At 42.0% G+C, this 15,341-nt stretch overlaps 1 protein-coding gene and 1 pseudogene across 3 annotated transcripts in view; one reads left to right on the top strand and one right to left on the bottom strand.

Moving 5' to 3' along the window:
- Positions 1-15,341, bottom strand: part of LOC110973604 (protein sidekick-2-like) — a 69,400-nt gene that overhangs the window by 22,686 nt on the left and 31,373 nt on the right. For all 3 annotated transcript variants that reach the window (XM_022224523.2, XM_087139060.1, XM_087139061.1), the window contains exons 6-18: positions 14,448-14,629; positions 11,767-11,924; positions 10,030-10,150; positions 9,248-9,364; positions 8,527-8,676; positions 7,433-7,714; positions 6,960-7,094; positions 6,169-6,336; positions 4,829-4,899; positions 3,746-3,980; positions 3,000-3,115; positions 2,317-2,512; positions 2,089-2,187 (exon numbers count right to left, since the gene is read on the bottom strand). In XM_022224523.2, coding sequence (XP_022080215.2) covers positions 2,089-2,187; positions 2,317-2,512; positions 3,000-3,115; positions 3,746-3,980; positions 4,829-4,899; positions 6,169-6,336; positions 6,960-7,094; positions 7,433-7,714; positions 8,527-8,676; positions 9,248-9,364; positions 10,030-10,150; positions 11,767-11,924; positions 14,448-14,629 — 2,030 coding nt within the window. The remainder of the gene's footprint in view (positions 1-2,088; positions 2,188-2,316; positions 2,513-2,999; positions 3,116-3,745; positions 3,981-4,828; positions 4,900-6,168; positions 6,337-6,959; positions 7,095-7,432; positions 7,715-8,526; positions 8,677-9,247; positions 9,365-10,029; positions 10,151-11,766; positions 11,925-14,447; positions 14,630-15,341) is intronic.
- On the top strand, positions 10,861-11,655 carry LOC147798626 (uncharacterized; annotated as a pseudogene).

Raw genomic sequence — 15,341 nt, 5'->3', positions numbered from 1 at the left:
ATTGATTGTGTACTAAATGTAATGCGGGCAATATAAAAACCCAAAATATTTCTTGAAACTTTTGCTGACAATTTTCATAGGTTTGCTATCAAAATGTAAGACCTCACATTACACCAGTACAACATTGGTTTCTCAAATATTGCTGAAATTTTCTACTTATTGTACAAATTAGATGCCGAACTCCATCAACTGTTTATTATTAGCTGGTTCGGCAGTTCAGCCGAACCAGGTATTGTAATCGTTCTGGTTTTTTTTTCTTTCCTTTTTTTTTTTTTTCTTCTTCTTCAGCCTAGTTTTTCTGCCCCTACACTTTGGCACCTAGGAAAATCAGAACAATTTCAAACTTGGAGGATAGTTGTGTGATCATCAAAGGACGGTCCTAGAAGAAATTCACAGTGATAACTTAAGTAGTTTATTTATTATTGATTTTTGAAGAATTAATTTTCCCCCATAGACTTTGTACACAGATTGCACACAGTTTTCGGACTGTCCTATATCAAGCTATGAGGGCGCTATTGCAGAATTACGGTCACACCTGCCTGGGCTTTCCATTTTCAAGAAACTGTCCCATATTGAACCATGTATGGCGTTGTTGCACAACATAGGGTTTGTACACACATTGTCCCGCATAATGCGTGAGCAGTCCTCAACTTCGACCCAGAATTACTACCAGAACGAAGAAGAAATCAGACTAAATTTTCCCTTCCGTTCGATCGCAAATATATCCAAGTGTCCAAATATTAAATAATATTTCATAAGTTTTTCCCAGTTTAGACAAAAATCACGTGACATGAAATTAAAGGAGCAGTTTTCCTGCACACGTGTTTCTAGCCCATTGACTTTGTACACGTTTTTGAGCGACAATTTTGGTAACTTTGCAGTCTTTGATCGTTCCCAAAGTGATAGCCAACGAAGACCCTGATGCAAGATTTATTGCAAAGGGATGACATCATAATGACATCATCACCTTATTTTATATTCATTTTTGAATATTTAATTTTTCCCCATAGGTTTTGTACACGTTTTTCTACTTAACACAAGTGAACAAGTAGTCTTTAACTTTGGCGCAAGATTACTATCAGAACAAAGGAGAAATCGGGTACTTTACGCTCTGTTATTTTATTTGAAATATGCCGAAGAGTCCGAATATGAAGTAATATTTCATAAAAATTGTTCCGTTTAAGCGCAAATCACGTGACACGAACTTAAAGAAGCAGTGTTTCCGCAAACAAGTTTATAGCCCCTTAACTTTGTACACGTTTTTCAGCGACAATTTTGGTAACTTTGCAGTCTTTGATCGTTCCCAAAGTGATAGCCAACGAAGACCCCGATGCAAGATTTATTGCAAAGGGATGACGTCATGATGACATCATCCCCTTATTTTATATTCATTTTTGAATATTTAATTTTTCCCCATAGGTTTTGTACACGTTTTTCTACTTAACACAAGTGAACAAGTAGTCTTTAACTTCGGCGCAAGATTACTATCAGAACAAAGTAGAAATCGGGTACTTTACGCTGTGTTATTTTATTTGAAATATGCCGAAGAGTCCGAATATGAAGTAATATTTCATAAAAATTGTTCAGTTTAAGCGCAAATCACGTGACACGAACTTAAAAGAGAAGTGTTTCTCCAAATGGGGTTTTTTGCCCGTTAACTTTGTACACGTTTACAAGGCACAATTTTGAACCCTTTCGGATGTTTGCTCGTTTTCAAAGTGACAGCCAACAAAAATCTTGATACAGAAATTATTGTATATAAATGATGTCATGATGACGTCGTCATGTGATTTACTCTTGTTTTTTCAATATTTATTTCAGCCCCTTGACTTTGTACACGTTTTCAACCCAGCATTTGGGTTAGTTTAAGAGCTTTGATCAACAATACTTATCTTGTTGGTAAAACAGTCCCGAACCAGCTCTGTGTTTGTTTACAAACACTTTTCTCTAGTTTTATTACTATTTCCATCCCTTCCATTCATGTGCAGAAATTAGAAGCATAAGGTTAACCAAAACAGGTCAACAAAGTGCAAGGAAATGTGCAAGAAAGTCCTGCCACCCCTAATTTGTGGTATGGAGTGGGCCTACCTCTGATGACACCATTCGTTTCAGTTGGGACAGTCCATTCCACTTTCAGGGATGTATCCACGACATCCTTCAACTTAAGACTACCGACTGAGCCAGGCACTGAAATAAAACAAAACAACAAAGTGTAATGCTACAAGAGATGGACAGATGACCAATGGACAAGTTTCCAGGTAAAAAAAATAAGTTTCTTTATATGATTACGTAAGAAATTCTCCCAACAAAACTCACCGTCTTCATGAGTCCTGACAGTGACCGTGGGACTAGCTAGTCCGTCTCCGGGGCTGGTGAAGCACAGCACGCTGGTCTTGTATTCCGTGTACTTTTTCAGACCGCTGATGGTGCCTTCCAGGATTGTGATGGCTGGGTTAGGGTCCACTATCACCTCAATCTTGGAGCTCTCTGATCCATTCAGCCATGCATGCAACTGTTGCCGCAAAGAGGAGAACAGACACCAAACTCTGAGTAGTTACTTCAACTCACTTTCCCAGTAAAGTGTGTTAATCAAACTGACAGTTTGTAGCAGGATATCAAATGTGAATTTTCACATATTAATTACAAGTCAAATCACAAGTAAATCACATGTCAAATCTTATTGTGAATGACAAGTCCAATCACAAGTCAAATCTCATAGTGAATCACAAGTCCAATCGCAAGTCACATCTCGTGAATCACAAGTCCAATTCCAAGACAATCCCATGTCAAGAACAATTAAAATGACAGGTTGTTCCACAACTCAATTTCAATTCATAGTACAAGTACTAAAGTCACAGGGGACTAAAAAGAGGAATGCTTTGTCACAGTTTGTTTGGAACGGCTCGTAGCTTAACTAGGGACCGGACATATTGTGACTGGCTTCTGACTCTCTTGCGCTTACTTGATCACAACTTAAAAAGAAATCTTGAATGACCTACCTTATATCCTTGGTTGATTCCATTAATAGTTTGGGGGTCAGGCATCTGCCACTGGAACTGGATGGCTGTTGAATTCAACACAGTTGTCTGCACATTGCGTGGGGCTTCGCTAGGCACTGATTAAAAGCAAACAAAAGCAGCATACAAACTGAAGAGGAATGTCACCGCATATATTTCCTCCTAAAAGAAAATTGAGAAAACATGTTTGCGTGCAGCCCTTGCTCAAGAAAAATTTGATTTGTAGATTATTATTAAAAACTGTCCCACAAGACACCAAAGAAACACAATCTGTGTTCTAAATGAAGTTATCCTGGCTACAAAAAGACAACCATACTTCCGTTCAAAAAAGCCAATTGATCATTTCTGTTATCAAAGAGCCAACATCTGAGAGAAAAAAATCAATAAAAATACACAGTCTAAAAAATTGGGCTAAAGTTGGCAAATCTTGCTTTGTCACTAATGTAAAGCTTTTGTTCTTCACAGGGGCCAACTTCATGGAGTTTCTTTGATAAAAAGTACAATGCTATAATGACAAGACCAGGTGGAGCAGAGGTTTGAAAAGCTTAAGTGGGTTACCAGCCAAAATGCCATGCAATGTTTGATCTGTGACTGGCTCCCTGCTTCTTTTTACATGACAAGAAACACATATTCTGTTCCATAAAAATGACACTGGGCTGTTCCCCCCCCCCAAAAAAACCCAAAATGCAGACAGTGTTCATGTGGAAAAAGCTGTTCCTGGATCTCACCCCCTTCCTTGGTCCTCTGGGCCAAGGACTGGCTGTAGGTGCCCACCCCGGCACCATTGTAAGCTGCCACCTGGATCTCGTAGCGGGTCCAGATTTCCAGGCCTTGAAGCGTATAGGACGTCTGGCGCACGCTGGTGATGTTAACCGGGGTGTAGGGGGTGGAGGTGTAACCGTACAGCTTGTAGCGAAGGATGTAGCCCCGCAGGGGACCGTTCCATGTGTCCTCGGGAGGTGTCTGGAAGAATGGTGATTAATGCAAGGTGGCATAAAATAACATATTCCTAATGATTATCTAAAGAAGTGTTGTTACACATATTTTCCAAAGATCAAAGAGCTTTAAACTGTTTCAACATTTTGCTTGCTGAAGCCTGTAAACCATTACAATTTTCCAACAGTGTGTACAGCGTACGGCCACAAGGGCTAATTTGTGAGAAAAAGTCATCTCTTGGTCTCCTGCCAAGCCAAATTACTCCTGAACGGGAAAAACCCATGGGTGGTAAAATGCCTTGCCTATGGACACAGCTCTGTAGCCCTCACTCAAACCACAACACGCACAATTAACTGCATAATCTTGAGGTCAACACTTCGGAGGCCACAACCTTCTTCCTTCAAGCTCTTGTGGGCAGCAGGGTGGTCAAGTCAAGGACTATGTCTAGAAAAATTACGAGGTGTGAGTTTTGCCAGTGATAACCGATGACTGATTGCTGGTCATCAGTTGAGTGTCTTTTGCAAATATCAGGTAGCACACTGAGTAATTAAGACAAAAATGAGGAAATCTGCAACTGTACATGATTTTGTAATTCATTGCAATTTGGAATGGCATGCATGGGAAGTATAACATGAGACAATCAGCTGATCCAATGAAAACTTGCGTGCCTACAATTTGTTATTTTGGCCAGCAGCTACATCCGATAGTTCTGTTGAAAACTTTGAGTCAAAACATTTCTGGTTTCATGGCCGATGCAAATGTAACACAGACATTCCGACTTTCTGGCCCCATTTTAAAATCTGTAAAACTCAGACTCTTCTGCATGGAGAGAAGTCAAAATATTGCTGGACAGAAAATATCACCAGTGTAGTTACCTGCCACTCCACTATGATGGAAGTAGTAGAGCTGGAACTGGTGACCACGCTATTAGGAGCTTCATCGGGAGCTGGAGGGGGAGGGGATGCAAATGTTACATGTTACAACCAAATATACAAATATAAAAAGTGAAGAACAACGAAAGGCCAATGAACTGTGCATATATACACAATGGAATGAACATGCAATGGGATTGCAATAGACAGTGAGGGTGGTACCTTGAAGTTTCGCTCAGTGTGTTCTTGCCACTTGGGCATCCTTTTTAAATTCCACGGTTCTCATTTCTGTCCGACCCAATTTTTGGCTCCCAACCTCGGAAAAAAACTTTTTTTACTAGCCTGGCTAAGAGGACCTTGCCGAAAAAAAAGTAAGGTGAGGTGAACTGTACAAAAATAGCACTGAAAATGTACAGGTGCGATACAATTTTGCCCAACATCAGCATGACAGTCAAAATCCGCGATATGGCATCAATACCACACCAAGCGGTACCGTACCGCACCCAATGCACTACACACAAATCTACTGAATGCCATGGGAAAAACAAACACATATATGTACATACACAATGCACACACGAACACCTTATGGTGACTCACACTTTAAGGTGATTCAAACAAGGTGAGTTGTGGTAGTTCCGTGACTTTGTTTCAGGATCTTTTTTTTTCTTTTTTGATTGACTGACCTTCCCTCAATGGACCGTTCCCATGAAATATGCAAATAAGGCAGGCGCATGCACATTACTACCACTGGTTGGCAAAGTTGCTAAAATCTGTAACGTAACAATACAAATCTCTATACGCACTCAACTATGAGCACATAGACGCCGTTACCATACAAGTGTCAAACTGCAAAGACAGGGAATTTTACTTTGCAACCTTTTTAGTTTCGAGAAAAGCATGCTGAAGCATCCGAAAAAGGTTGTAATACGGTTTGGCCTTCAACGCGCCAGGTTATGCTTACAACAGCTTACCTACACTACCGGCAATGTTGACGGCCGCGCTTGCTAACTAGTGGTAGTAGCACGCATGCACCTGTCTAATTTGCATATTTCACGGGAATGGTCCGTCGAAAAATGATATGAAAACCATAGAATATAAAATGGACGCCCTTAGGAGAATGCCCAGTTTAGATCCTGCTCCCACAAACTTCTTCCTTCAGCCAAAAGGTGATCAACCTGCACCAAATTATTTTCCCACTGTGGGTTCATCTCTCTGTAGTTTGGCACTTCCATTAAATGCAAGCTTGAAAGGGCCCCAATGGTGGAGATATGCGCCTTGTATGTTGCTTGCCGGACATTGTGGTGCAGTGTAACACCGTGGTCTTTAGGGTCTATACTTACGTTCCTCGGGTATGTGTAGCACCAGGGTGGGGTCACTCTTCTCACCGGCGCCTAGAATGTTCTCCGCCCGTACCTTGAACTGATAGCTCCTGGAGGGGATGACGCCCACCACATTGAACGAGGGAAGACTGGGATCCACACTGGAATCGATCACGGTGAATGCCGACTCTGAGATTAAAACAAAAAGAATGAAATCCACATTGATTGACTACCAATGCACCAAAGGTTCCGCCTTATTGGCCCTTTCATAGCTGCATGTGAAGATGAAAGTGAAAGAACGCAAAGTGAACTAATGTCACAGGTCCTTATTAGCAAAATTTGGCGAAGTTTAATGTATTCAACTTATGCGAAATAGTCCTCATGTTGGCAATGATAATGAGTATGACACTGCATTAAAGATCTGCTCAATGTGAATTTCACCTCTTGAATATATCTGACGTCTGAATGCAATTTATTCAGCATATGCAAAGGCTTTTTAAATCTTTCAGGAGAATCAGAATTTTTTTCATGCAAACTCTTCATCACAGAAGAGAAATCTTACTGCTTGGTTTATCATAAAGCTGGGCAATAAGCCAAGACTGCTGTACATTTCCTGAAGACTGATTTGCACAGAATCATTTTCAACCAATATAACTATGGGTCTTTCTCGCATTTAGTAATCACATGCCTGGACCAGTCAACAGTACAGAAACTCCCTCTCCGAAACATCTGAGAAAAAAAGCCTGGACTTTTAAACAAAGTTTGTAAAAGTGAACTTTTATCAAGATATAAATTTACAGAATAGTTTTTACCGTCTTCTTTTTGCTCGATAATGTAGCGCAACAACGGGGAGTTGCCATCAAATGGGGCCACCCAGCTCAGCTCGACGGTCCGTGAATCACTAGGGCTGATCCTTGAGGCGACATTGGTTGGTTTCCATGGTAATTCTGTCAAATGAAATAAAAGAGATCTCAAAAACTTTTCTGGACTTTTGAGTTTGCTCTGATGGAGCACAGAAATAAATACCGTGGGGAAGAAACAGATATTTTTATCTTACCAGGCGTGGTAACTCTACAGAAATAACGCACCATGTGAAAGTCAGAACTAATCATTTTTGGGGTTTATTTCAGGGTTTCTTCAGAAAGATTGCTTATTTGAAATGATCCCACCTGACTGAAATGGTAAAAAACAGTAATCTGACCTCACCCAAAGTCGGTTTAGGTTGGGTCGGTTTCGGTTTCCGGTCAGATTTACAAAATGTTATAAGCTAGACAGAAACATTTACCTTGGATAGTGAGCGTGGCGTTCCTCCTACCGTTGCCGGCCACTGATGTTACCACACACTCGTACGTGCCCTTGTCACTGCGCAGTGTCTGCCGGATCTCCAACGAGCCCGAGGCCAGCAGGTTGACTCGGGAACTGGCGTCCGTGTCTACCAGGGCAGTGTTGTGGTACCACAGGACTGTGACGGTCACGGCAGGGTCATGTTGCACCACGCAGTCTATGACTGCCGGCAGGCTCAGCTGGACCTTCGTGTCATGAGGCGGGGTCTGGATGACCGTTGGTACTGGAAAACGGACAGGGGAAAAAAAGAGAAAAGGCTTGGTGCAAGCTGCAGAGATGCTAGACAGGTTTTTGCCAAGAACCCTAAAATAAGGCCTGAGAAGCCTAAACACATATGTATCTTAGTTCAGCCTGAAATTAACCCAATGCATTTAAATGCAAAAGCCTTTTTGCCTGTAAAGTGGCATCCCTGCATCTGGAGTGATTCCTCAGCCACTGCTCTTTACTCTTGTCTGCTGAATTCCCCAATACAAAACAACAATGACTGGACTGGTTTCCAGGGTTCTATTGGTTAGTTGAGGATGAGCTTAGCACTTACTGGGAGTTCTTTCCTTGACGGAGTTAATGGTATGATCCAGAGCAGGATTTCAAGGGACTTGAATTGAAACATTCACTGATCACTTTCCAACTATAGGAAAATGCTCTTTTAACTATTTCAAAATTTCTTGTGATTATTTTTGCATACATGGAGAGACAATGATGACTCTGCATTTTGTAACATTGCATTTATATTCATGAAGCTGGCTGCAGGGTTATGTTATCAGGAGCACTTATGTTGTTTAACAAACTCACTTATTCTTGTGGGTGGGGCTCCTGTTACAGTTTGGGTGTACCATCATTTAACACCAACATTTCCCATGGGCTAACTTATTTTGTGCTAAGCGAACTAATAAACTGTCCAGCTTTCTAACATTGGAAGGCTGAGCAGCTGCACCCCGAGCTGGCCATCTGGCTGAAACACTGCCACAGGAGACAACAAACATTTGTCTAATTCAAAACAACCTTTGCCATCAACAGAGGAGCTTTTAAACCTACTATACACTGTCAGCCGTGCTGTTACATTGATAGTGCCCACTCCATTGTCGGCGACACACATGTAGTCAGCCGTGTCACTCGCCACTGTGCTGGCAAAGAAGAGATCGCCGTTGTCTTGGATTAAATCATCAGGTACTGGGGTCGATCCGTCTGCAAGAAAAAGGACCGGGTTTAGAATTGGATGAATGGGGTTCAGAAACAAACAAAGACAGACAGGAGTGATGACACTGTCACAAACAGGCTTCCGATTCTTCATTCAACCAGTGTTTGTTTTTTTCTCCCTTAATTCTATTCCCTGAGGCCCTTTGACTAGGATGCATCCTCGTTCCTCCTAAATCCTGTCATTTCCTGAATGGGTTCCTTGGAAGGGTGAACCAGTGCCTCAATCCTTAAGGATCCTCTGGCAATCATTGTCAATGTGGAAGCAGCATGAATGATATCAATGGAGCAGTGCGGATGCTTTTAAGTACAGTCTCAGCCTCAACGTGGCTGAATGTCAACCACACAAAGCTCTTACCCAAGACCTTGACACACTGCATCCTTCGGGATCAGCCATGCATTTTGGCCATACAGCCTCAATCCTGCACCATTCCTCCAAAATCACTCCGAAGATTTTGGAGGATTTAGGAGAGTACAAGGTTTAACAAGACACACAAGGGAGACCTCGGTACGAGTCTAGCAATGTCTAGCAATCTCTGAGTGTCGCATTTCTCTGCCTCACCTCTCAACCATGTGATGGTCGGTTTGGGTGCCCCGACTGCTTGGCAAGACATCATGGCAGGCTCACCCTCAATCTTGGTGGTGTCCTGCGGCTCACTGGTAAACGTTGGTGCAATCTCTGACAATGGGAATTTATGGACCAATAAAATATTAGAATTACAGAGATGTCCCACATAATGCCAAGATGAAAAAAAGTCAAGTAATGCTAGAGCCATGTCTTCTGTGGAGTGCTAGTTGGATAAAATATGTTAGCAGAAATGTACATGTAGATACCGAGGAATAAGAATATGAGTGTCAGCAAATAGATCCAGACTCACACTCAAGCCTGAGTCCCTTTTCAAACACTCAAACGCTTTCAGAGTAATTTTGTCCAAATACTTTGCTTTGTACCCATTAAAACAAAAAATTAATGAGCCCGTGTTGTGTCATTTTTCTGGCTTAATTTTCACTATGTAGTAAACTTGAAAAAAGTTCCTGAGCAGGATGATCATTCGACAGTCACTCTTCTAGTCTTGTCCAGTCGCCAGTTGTAAAGAAATTGAATAAAGACAGAAGACCAACCAAAACATCTTACAAAAAATTCCACTGACTGATTGGCTCCTTACTGACTACAGCTTTTTGTATAAATACATAACATTTTCTGGAAGCAGCACCACAAACTTGAGTCCAGGTTAGGGAAAACTTATTACCTTGTTCATTAATGTGAAAGAAGTATCACTTTAACACAAAAGTACAGCACAAGACAAGAAACGGGATAAAAGTATGAAATTCACGACCCCTTACCTCTGACCTGCAACCAGGTGTCTGTGATGTCTTCCCCGGCCTCGTTGCTTATCACGCACTGGTACATGCCGGCATCCACGGCTTCTGTGCTAGTTATCTGCAGCATGCCACTATCTAGTACCTGGGCAACAGAAGTGACAGACACTGATGTCACACAAACCATGGATACCTTAAACTACATTACAGTAGGTAACACATCAACATCTCAGAAAGAAACAATGCAACAGCCTCTACCTCCTTGAGATGCGCTCATGCATCCTGCTCATTTCAGAGATGAGCGAATAAGCCTTTGAGAGTTAAACTGGAGTAAAATCTGGTACAATGAGTAACCTGATTGCATACCATAGCAATTTGAATTCCTCAGACTATTAACACACTGTTGCTATACCTTGTGATTTGGGGCAATCTTTGGCATAGCAACCACTATCTCTGGAATGGACTGGTTCCTTTGTGCCTTTTTTATACATTGAAAACAGTGTACATACAAGGTGTCTCCAATGTATCTAAGCACAAGCTTGCACTGAATCAAATTGCTGTGATAACTAGAGTTTGAGCAACTCAGATTGTATTCGAATTTAACTCACAAAAGTCTTATCTGTGACCCACCAAACAAAACGAGACATGAAAGGTATGCATTTTTGAAAACTTCACAAGACACTGCATTTGACATAATAAAAAGATTTCCAAAATTTGCATTTTTTGCATGAAACACGCTCCTGGTTTCCCGACAGCCAACAATTTCTTCACTCATCCAGCCGTCAACCTAGATACTGCAAGACTGGTATTGCTTACAGCCAAGCACTCAGACTGCGATGCATTTGTTCTTATGATTCCGATTTCTCCAGTCACACACAGGAACTGAAGATGTACTTTATTGCAAGGGGACACAGCTATCACCAGGTTCAACACTCTATCAACAGGGCCCCCTCCATCCCTAGAAGTCTTGCACTCAAGGAGAACACCCCCTGGGAAGAAAACCTCCCCCGGGTTCCCTTGGTCACCACTTTTCATCCTCGTCTTCCTCCCCTCCGCAAATTAATCAAGGACAATCATCATATCCTGCACACTTCAGACCGCCTTGTCAGTGCCATCCCAAACACCCCGCTAGTGGGCTACAGGCGTCCCCACAACCTACGGGACCTTATCGTTCGGGCAGAGGTGCCCCCTTCCCCCCTTGGACACCCTTCCCCCTCCCAGCAAGGCACGTTCAAGTGTGATTCTAACAGACATGTTGTTTGCCACAACCATATCCTGGAATCAGATACATTCTCTGGACACTCCTCCGGTACCACAGACAGAACTAAAGGCACTATCACTTGTAGCTCTTCTAATGTCATATATCTCTCTTGCAGGGTAGGCAGCATTCAGTATGTTGGAGAGACCAAGAACACTCTCAAGAAGCGTTTCTATGTCCACAGATCCACTGTCAACACCAAACGACTAGATACCCCTGTAGGCCACCACTTCAACCTTCCTAACCATTCTATGTCTGACATGATCTCACAGGGCATAGAATCACTTGGGTACCACAAAGATGCTGTTCGCTTTAACAGGGAGAAGCTTTGGATCAAACGCCTCCGCCCCATATAACCCCACGGCCTGAACATCCAAGAGGGAAACTACTAATTAACACTCTTTTCTTTCCCTCTCTTTTGTCCGCATTTTCTTGTATACGAATGCATCACACTTCTAGAAAACAGACAATTTGTGCCAATGACCGTGCAAAGCCCCCCTTACCTGGAATCTGCTGAGCCCAAGGGTGGTGACATCCACTGTGTTCTTGAACCATGTGACGATGGGTCGAGGGGTCCCTGCTGCTTCACAGGGGATTGTGACATCGCTGCCCACTGAACTGATGGTAGTTTGCTGCGGTGGATTCACGAATGTTGGCGGGCCTGTACCAAAACAAAATATCTGAGTTGTCAGGATTGACTTCCATGCGCACTGTTTGCACATGGTATGCTCCCATTCACATTTCTGTAAACAATTCCTGGTAAAAGTTTCCAAGCCATTTTCCCAACGTTCATGTCCGCTTCTTTTGCACAGTTTTGCACCAAAAAACCCTGGACAGGATTTCAATGTATGAAAATGTCATTGGGTTGAGCACTTTGACAAACAAATCAAGTGTGCAAGAGTTCACAAGATAATTGTTTACAACTTAATATTGAAAACTTCACAGGTTCTTTTTGCCAGAAAGGTTTCTGATCTTCCAAAAACCTGTATACCACATTTTCCAATAATGTAAATGTACGCTCCGACAGTGGCCGGTCTCTGCTTTTCTCAATCCCGTAAAATCCTACAAATCTTTGAGGTGCTTCTTGAAGGATTGGGGGAGGTAACTTAACTCCAAGTATGGACATTTCTCACTGTGAGTGAACAATCCATTTTAAAAAATTGAATGCACGCTGGATAAAATGAGAGAAGACAATGTGCAACAATGCAAACATAAGAACAGATGGTGTTACTTACAGTGCAAAGTTATAACAACAATAATGGTAACTATGAAAGCAAGAGTACAAACTACATGCAGGTGGTCATGCAATATTTGAACACGTAAGTGAAATTTGCAACAACAGTCACATTCTTTTGAATTTGTGATTGACACTCACATGAAAAATAAACTATTAAGAAACAGATGGCAGCTATATTTGGATGCTCCCAAAAAGTTGTCGTGGAGGCCTCACTCTGTGCACAGCAATGGGCGCAAGAGCAATGTACATGTAGTCTACATAGACTATAGAGATCATTACAATAAGGGTACCTCATACATATTCATGATCAAGGGTCAAACTTTCTGTGGTCCATTCATCATCAAGTGCTCACAGCTATTTTCACTCTTTACGTACGTACCAGCGCGCGCATGTGAGGATTCATGCACAAGTCAAGTACGCTAGTGTACTGAAATGTCATTTGTGCAGATATTGCCATAGCTTTGCTGCATGGATACCAACAGATGGCAGCACACGTACAATATACATGTACATGCTGCCTCTCCCTTGCTCCTGAATATTTCTGAGGTAAACAAAGACAACGTGGCTTAGGGAGGATAGTAAATTGTAGCTCCCAGAGGTATTGGCAGGTGATTAATGCGAGAGAAAAAATGTGTCCATTTCAAATACCAAGGGGCGCTTACATCGACTCTCAATGCTAAAACCATGTTATATACATATATATACCATGTATCCTGATCATGGGGTACTTCAGTACAAAAGCCATTTTTCAGTACAAAAGTGCTAATTAATTTTAGGAAAATGATTCCAAGATGGAAAAAACCCCAAAACAATTTAACTAATACCATGTATTAAACTGAACATATTTCAACCAACTTTTGTCCACTCAACTCCAACTTGGCATTCAAATAACACATAAACACGGCATACACTGGTGCAGACACGAAAACTGTGGCAATTCAAACAATGATGAAATAAACAATCCCCCAAAATGAATGATATACAATTCAATCTAGAACTAAATGTCCGACTGGTCAACACCACAAACGCAAGAACACCACCTGGGACATCTCGTGTGGGACACTTACCACGATCTGATGAGCATGGGTAAGACATGCAGCAACAGGTTGCGTGTATCATGCAAGCAGAAATAAAAAGTGTATAGACCAATACGACAAAAGGGGAGTTAAGATGTGAGAAATAACAGCCGTCAGCTTTGAAATAAATTGGATGAGGAATTCTGCAAGAGCAATGCAAGATTTATTGGGTCAGCTCCATGCGAAATCACTAGACGTAGCATGACAACAAATACCGTATGTATAACCATTCTTTATCGCAAGCCCTGGCAATGTGTGATAAGTTAGTCATTCAGGCCAACATACATGTACATGTATGGGTGAAGTTAGCAACTTCTATGGTACATGTACATGCACACAGGTATACAAGTGTATGAACACACATACTCATTACAGCATTATGGAGACTATGTGTACCTGTGTTGAAACACATTATGGGGACCAAAATACGTAGTACATAGTTTCATTCCCACAACTTGGTCCCAACTTTCCTAACAAAAAGAAGTTTGACAAAAAGAAGTCCTCTTTACAAGTGAAAGGCCTACCTACCGGTAGCACTCCCAGCAGTGCAATGTAATGTTTTGTCCCCTCTCCACTCCATTTTTTGAAATTATTTTTGTGAAGTCTGTGAATTCCAGAAAAATGAGGCTGGACAGCAAGATATGTTAAATAAGTTCCAGAGTGGATTTTAACAATCTCAATCTCTCCTTTGAGAGTATGCACAAACATCTCTGCATATTTATCACCTTCCATGGCCCCTTCCCATAATCTTACACAAGCTGGGAATGATGAAAATGGGGGGGGGAGGATACACGTACATCAGATTCTCGGCAAATCAAGACAAAAGTTTGCAGCTGGCAACAGTAAGAGTCTGGGCATGAGTCGTACTTACTGTAAGAGGTCAGATTTGCTGTGGCACGGACTGAAACACCGGAGGGCATTGCAGCCTCGCACTCGTACACGCCTTCGGTACTCTGTGAAGGACTTCTAATCTGGTATGTGAATGCTTCAGTGCCCCCAGTCTGCAAGACGACTCCGTTACGCTTCCAGGTTATTGACAGGTCCACCAGAGGTCTGAAACAATGAGACCACAGTGGGTACCTTTTATTACAGCATGATTTGAGGATGGATAATCAGTATATGCTCAACAAGATGGTGGGTCCTGACAAGCTGGTTTCTGAGGTAAAGCCAGGGGCATTGGTTTGTCGAGGGAAGCTATTCAATGCATCAAAGACCCATCTCAATTCAACTACAAAATATTTTTTCAACGTGTACTTTGAGTCGGGGAGATGTTAATTTTTAGTTACGGATTTTGCCTTAACACCAACATATATTCATGACACTGCATACTCAGTGCTTGTCGGGGGGGGGACTCGTAATTAAAAATTAACCACTTCGTGCCGGGGTGCCCGAAATCGGACAAAAGAGCTGGGCCTTGTAACAAAAGACCATACTCAGAACAAAAGACCGAGCTGCTGGGAATTGCCAACATTCTTCAGTTATCGATAGCGGAGAAAATTCATCATTGTTTTGAAAGATTATACTGCTGTTGTGGCATTCAGCGTGAGAGGATTACCACCAGGGACAAAAGTGCACCAGCATTCCAGTGATGAGCGATAAAATACCGCTGCACGTTTATCCGGCCCGTATTGAAAAGATGCCAGCAGCACACTGTGTCAGTTTCAGGACGAAAAGAATCTTATGTAACACCACACAATCTGGGCTCTTTTTACAAGGCGGCAGGCCTGGCTGAAATACTCGGGCATCAATAGATGTTGTCTATCAG

The sequence above is a fragment of the Acanthaster planci genome, linkage group LG07 (assembly GCF_054643075.1).
Source record: "Acanthaster planci isolate LZ-2023a linkage group LG07, COTS_SCS, whole genome shotgun sequence".
In the NCBI taxonomy this organism is placed as follows: domain Eukaryota; kingdom Metazoa; phylum Echinodermata; class Asteroidea; order Valvatida; family Acanthasteridae; genus Acanthaster; species Acanthaster planci.
The sequence above is the reverse complement of the archived record's forward strand: the minus strand, read 5'-3'. Positions and strand labels throughout refer to the sequence as shown.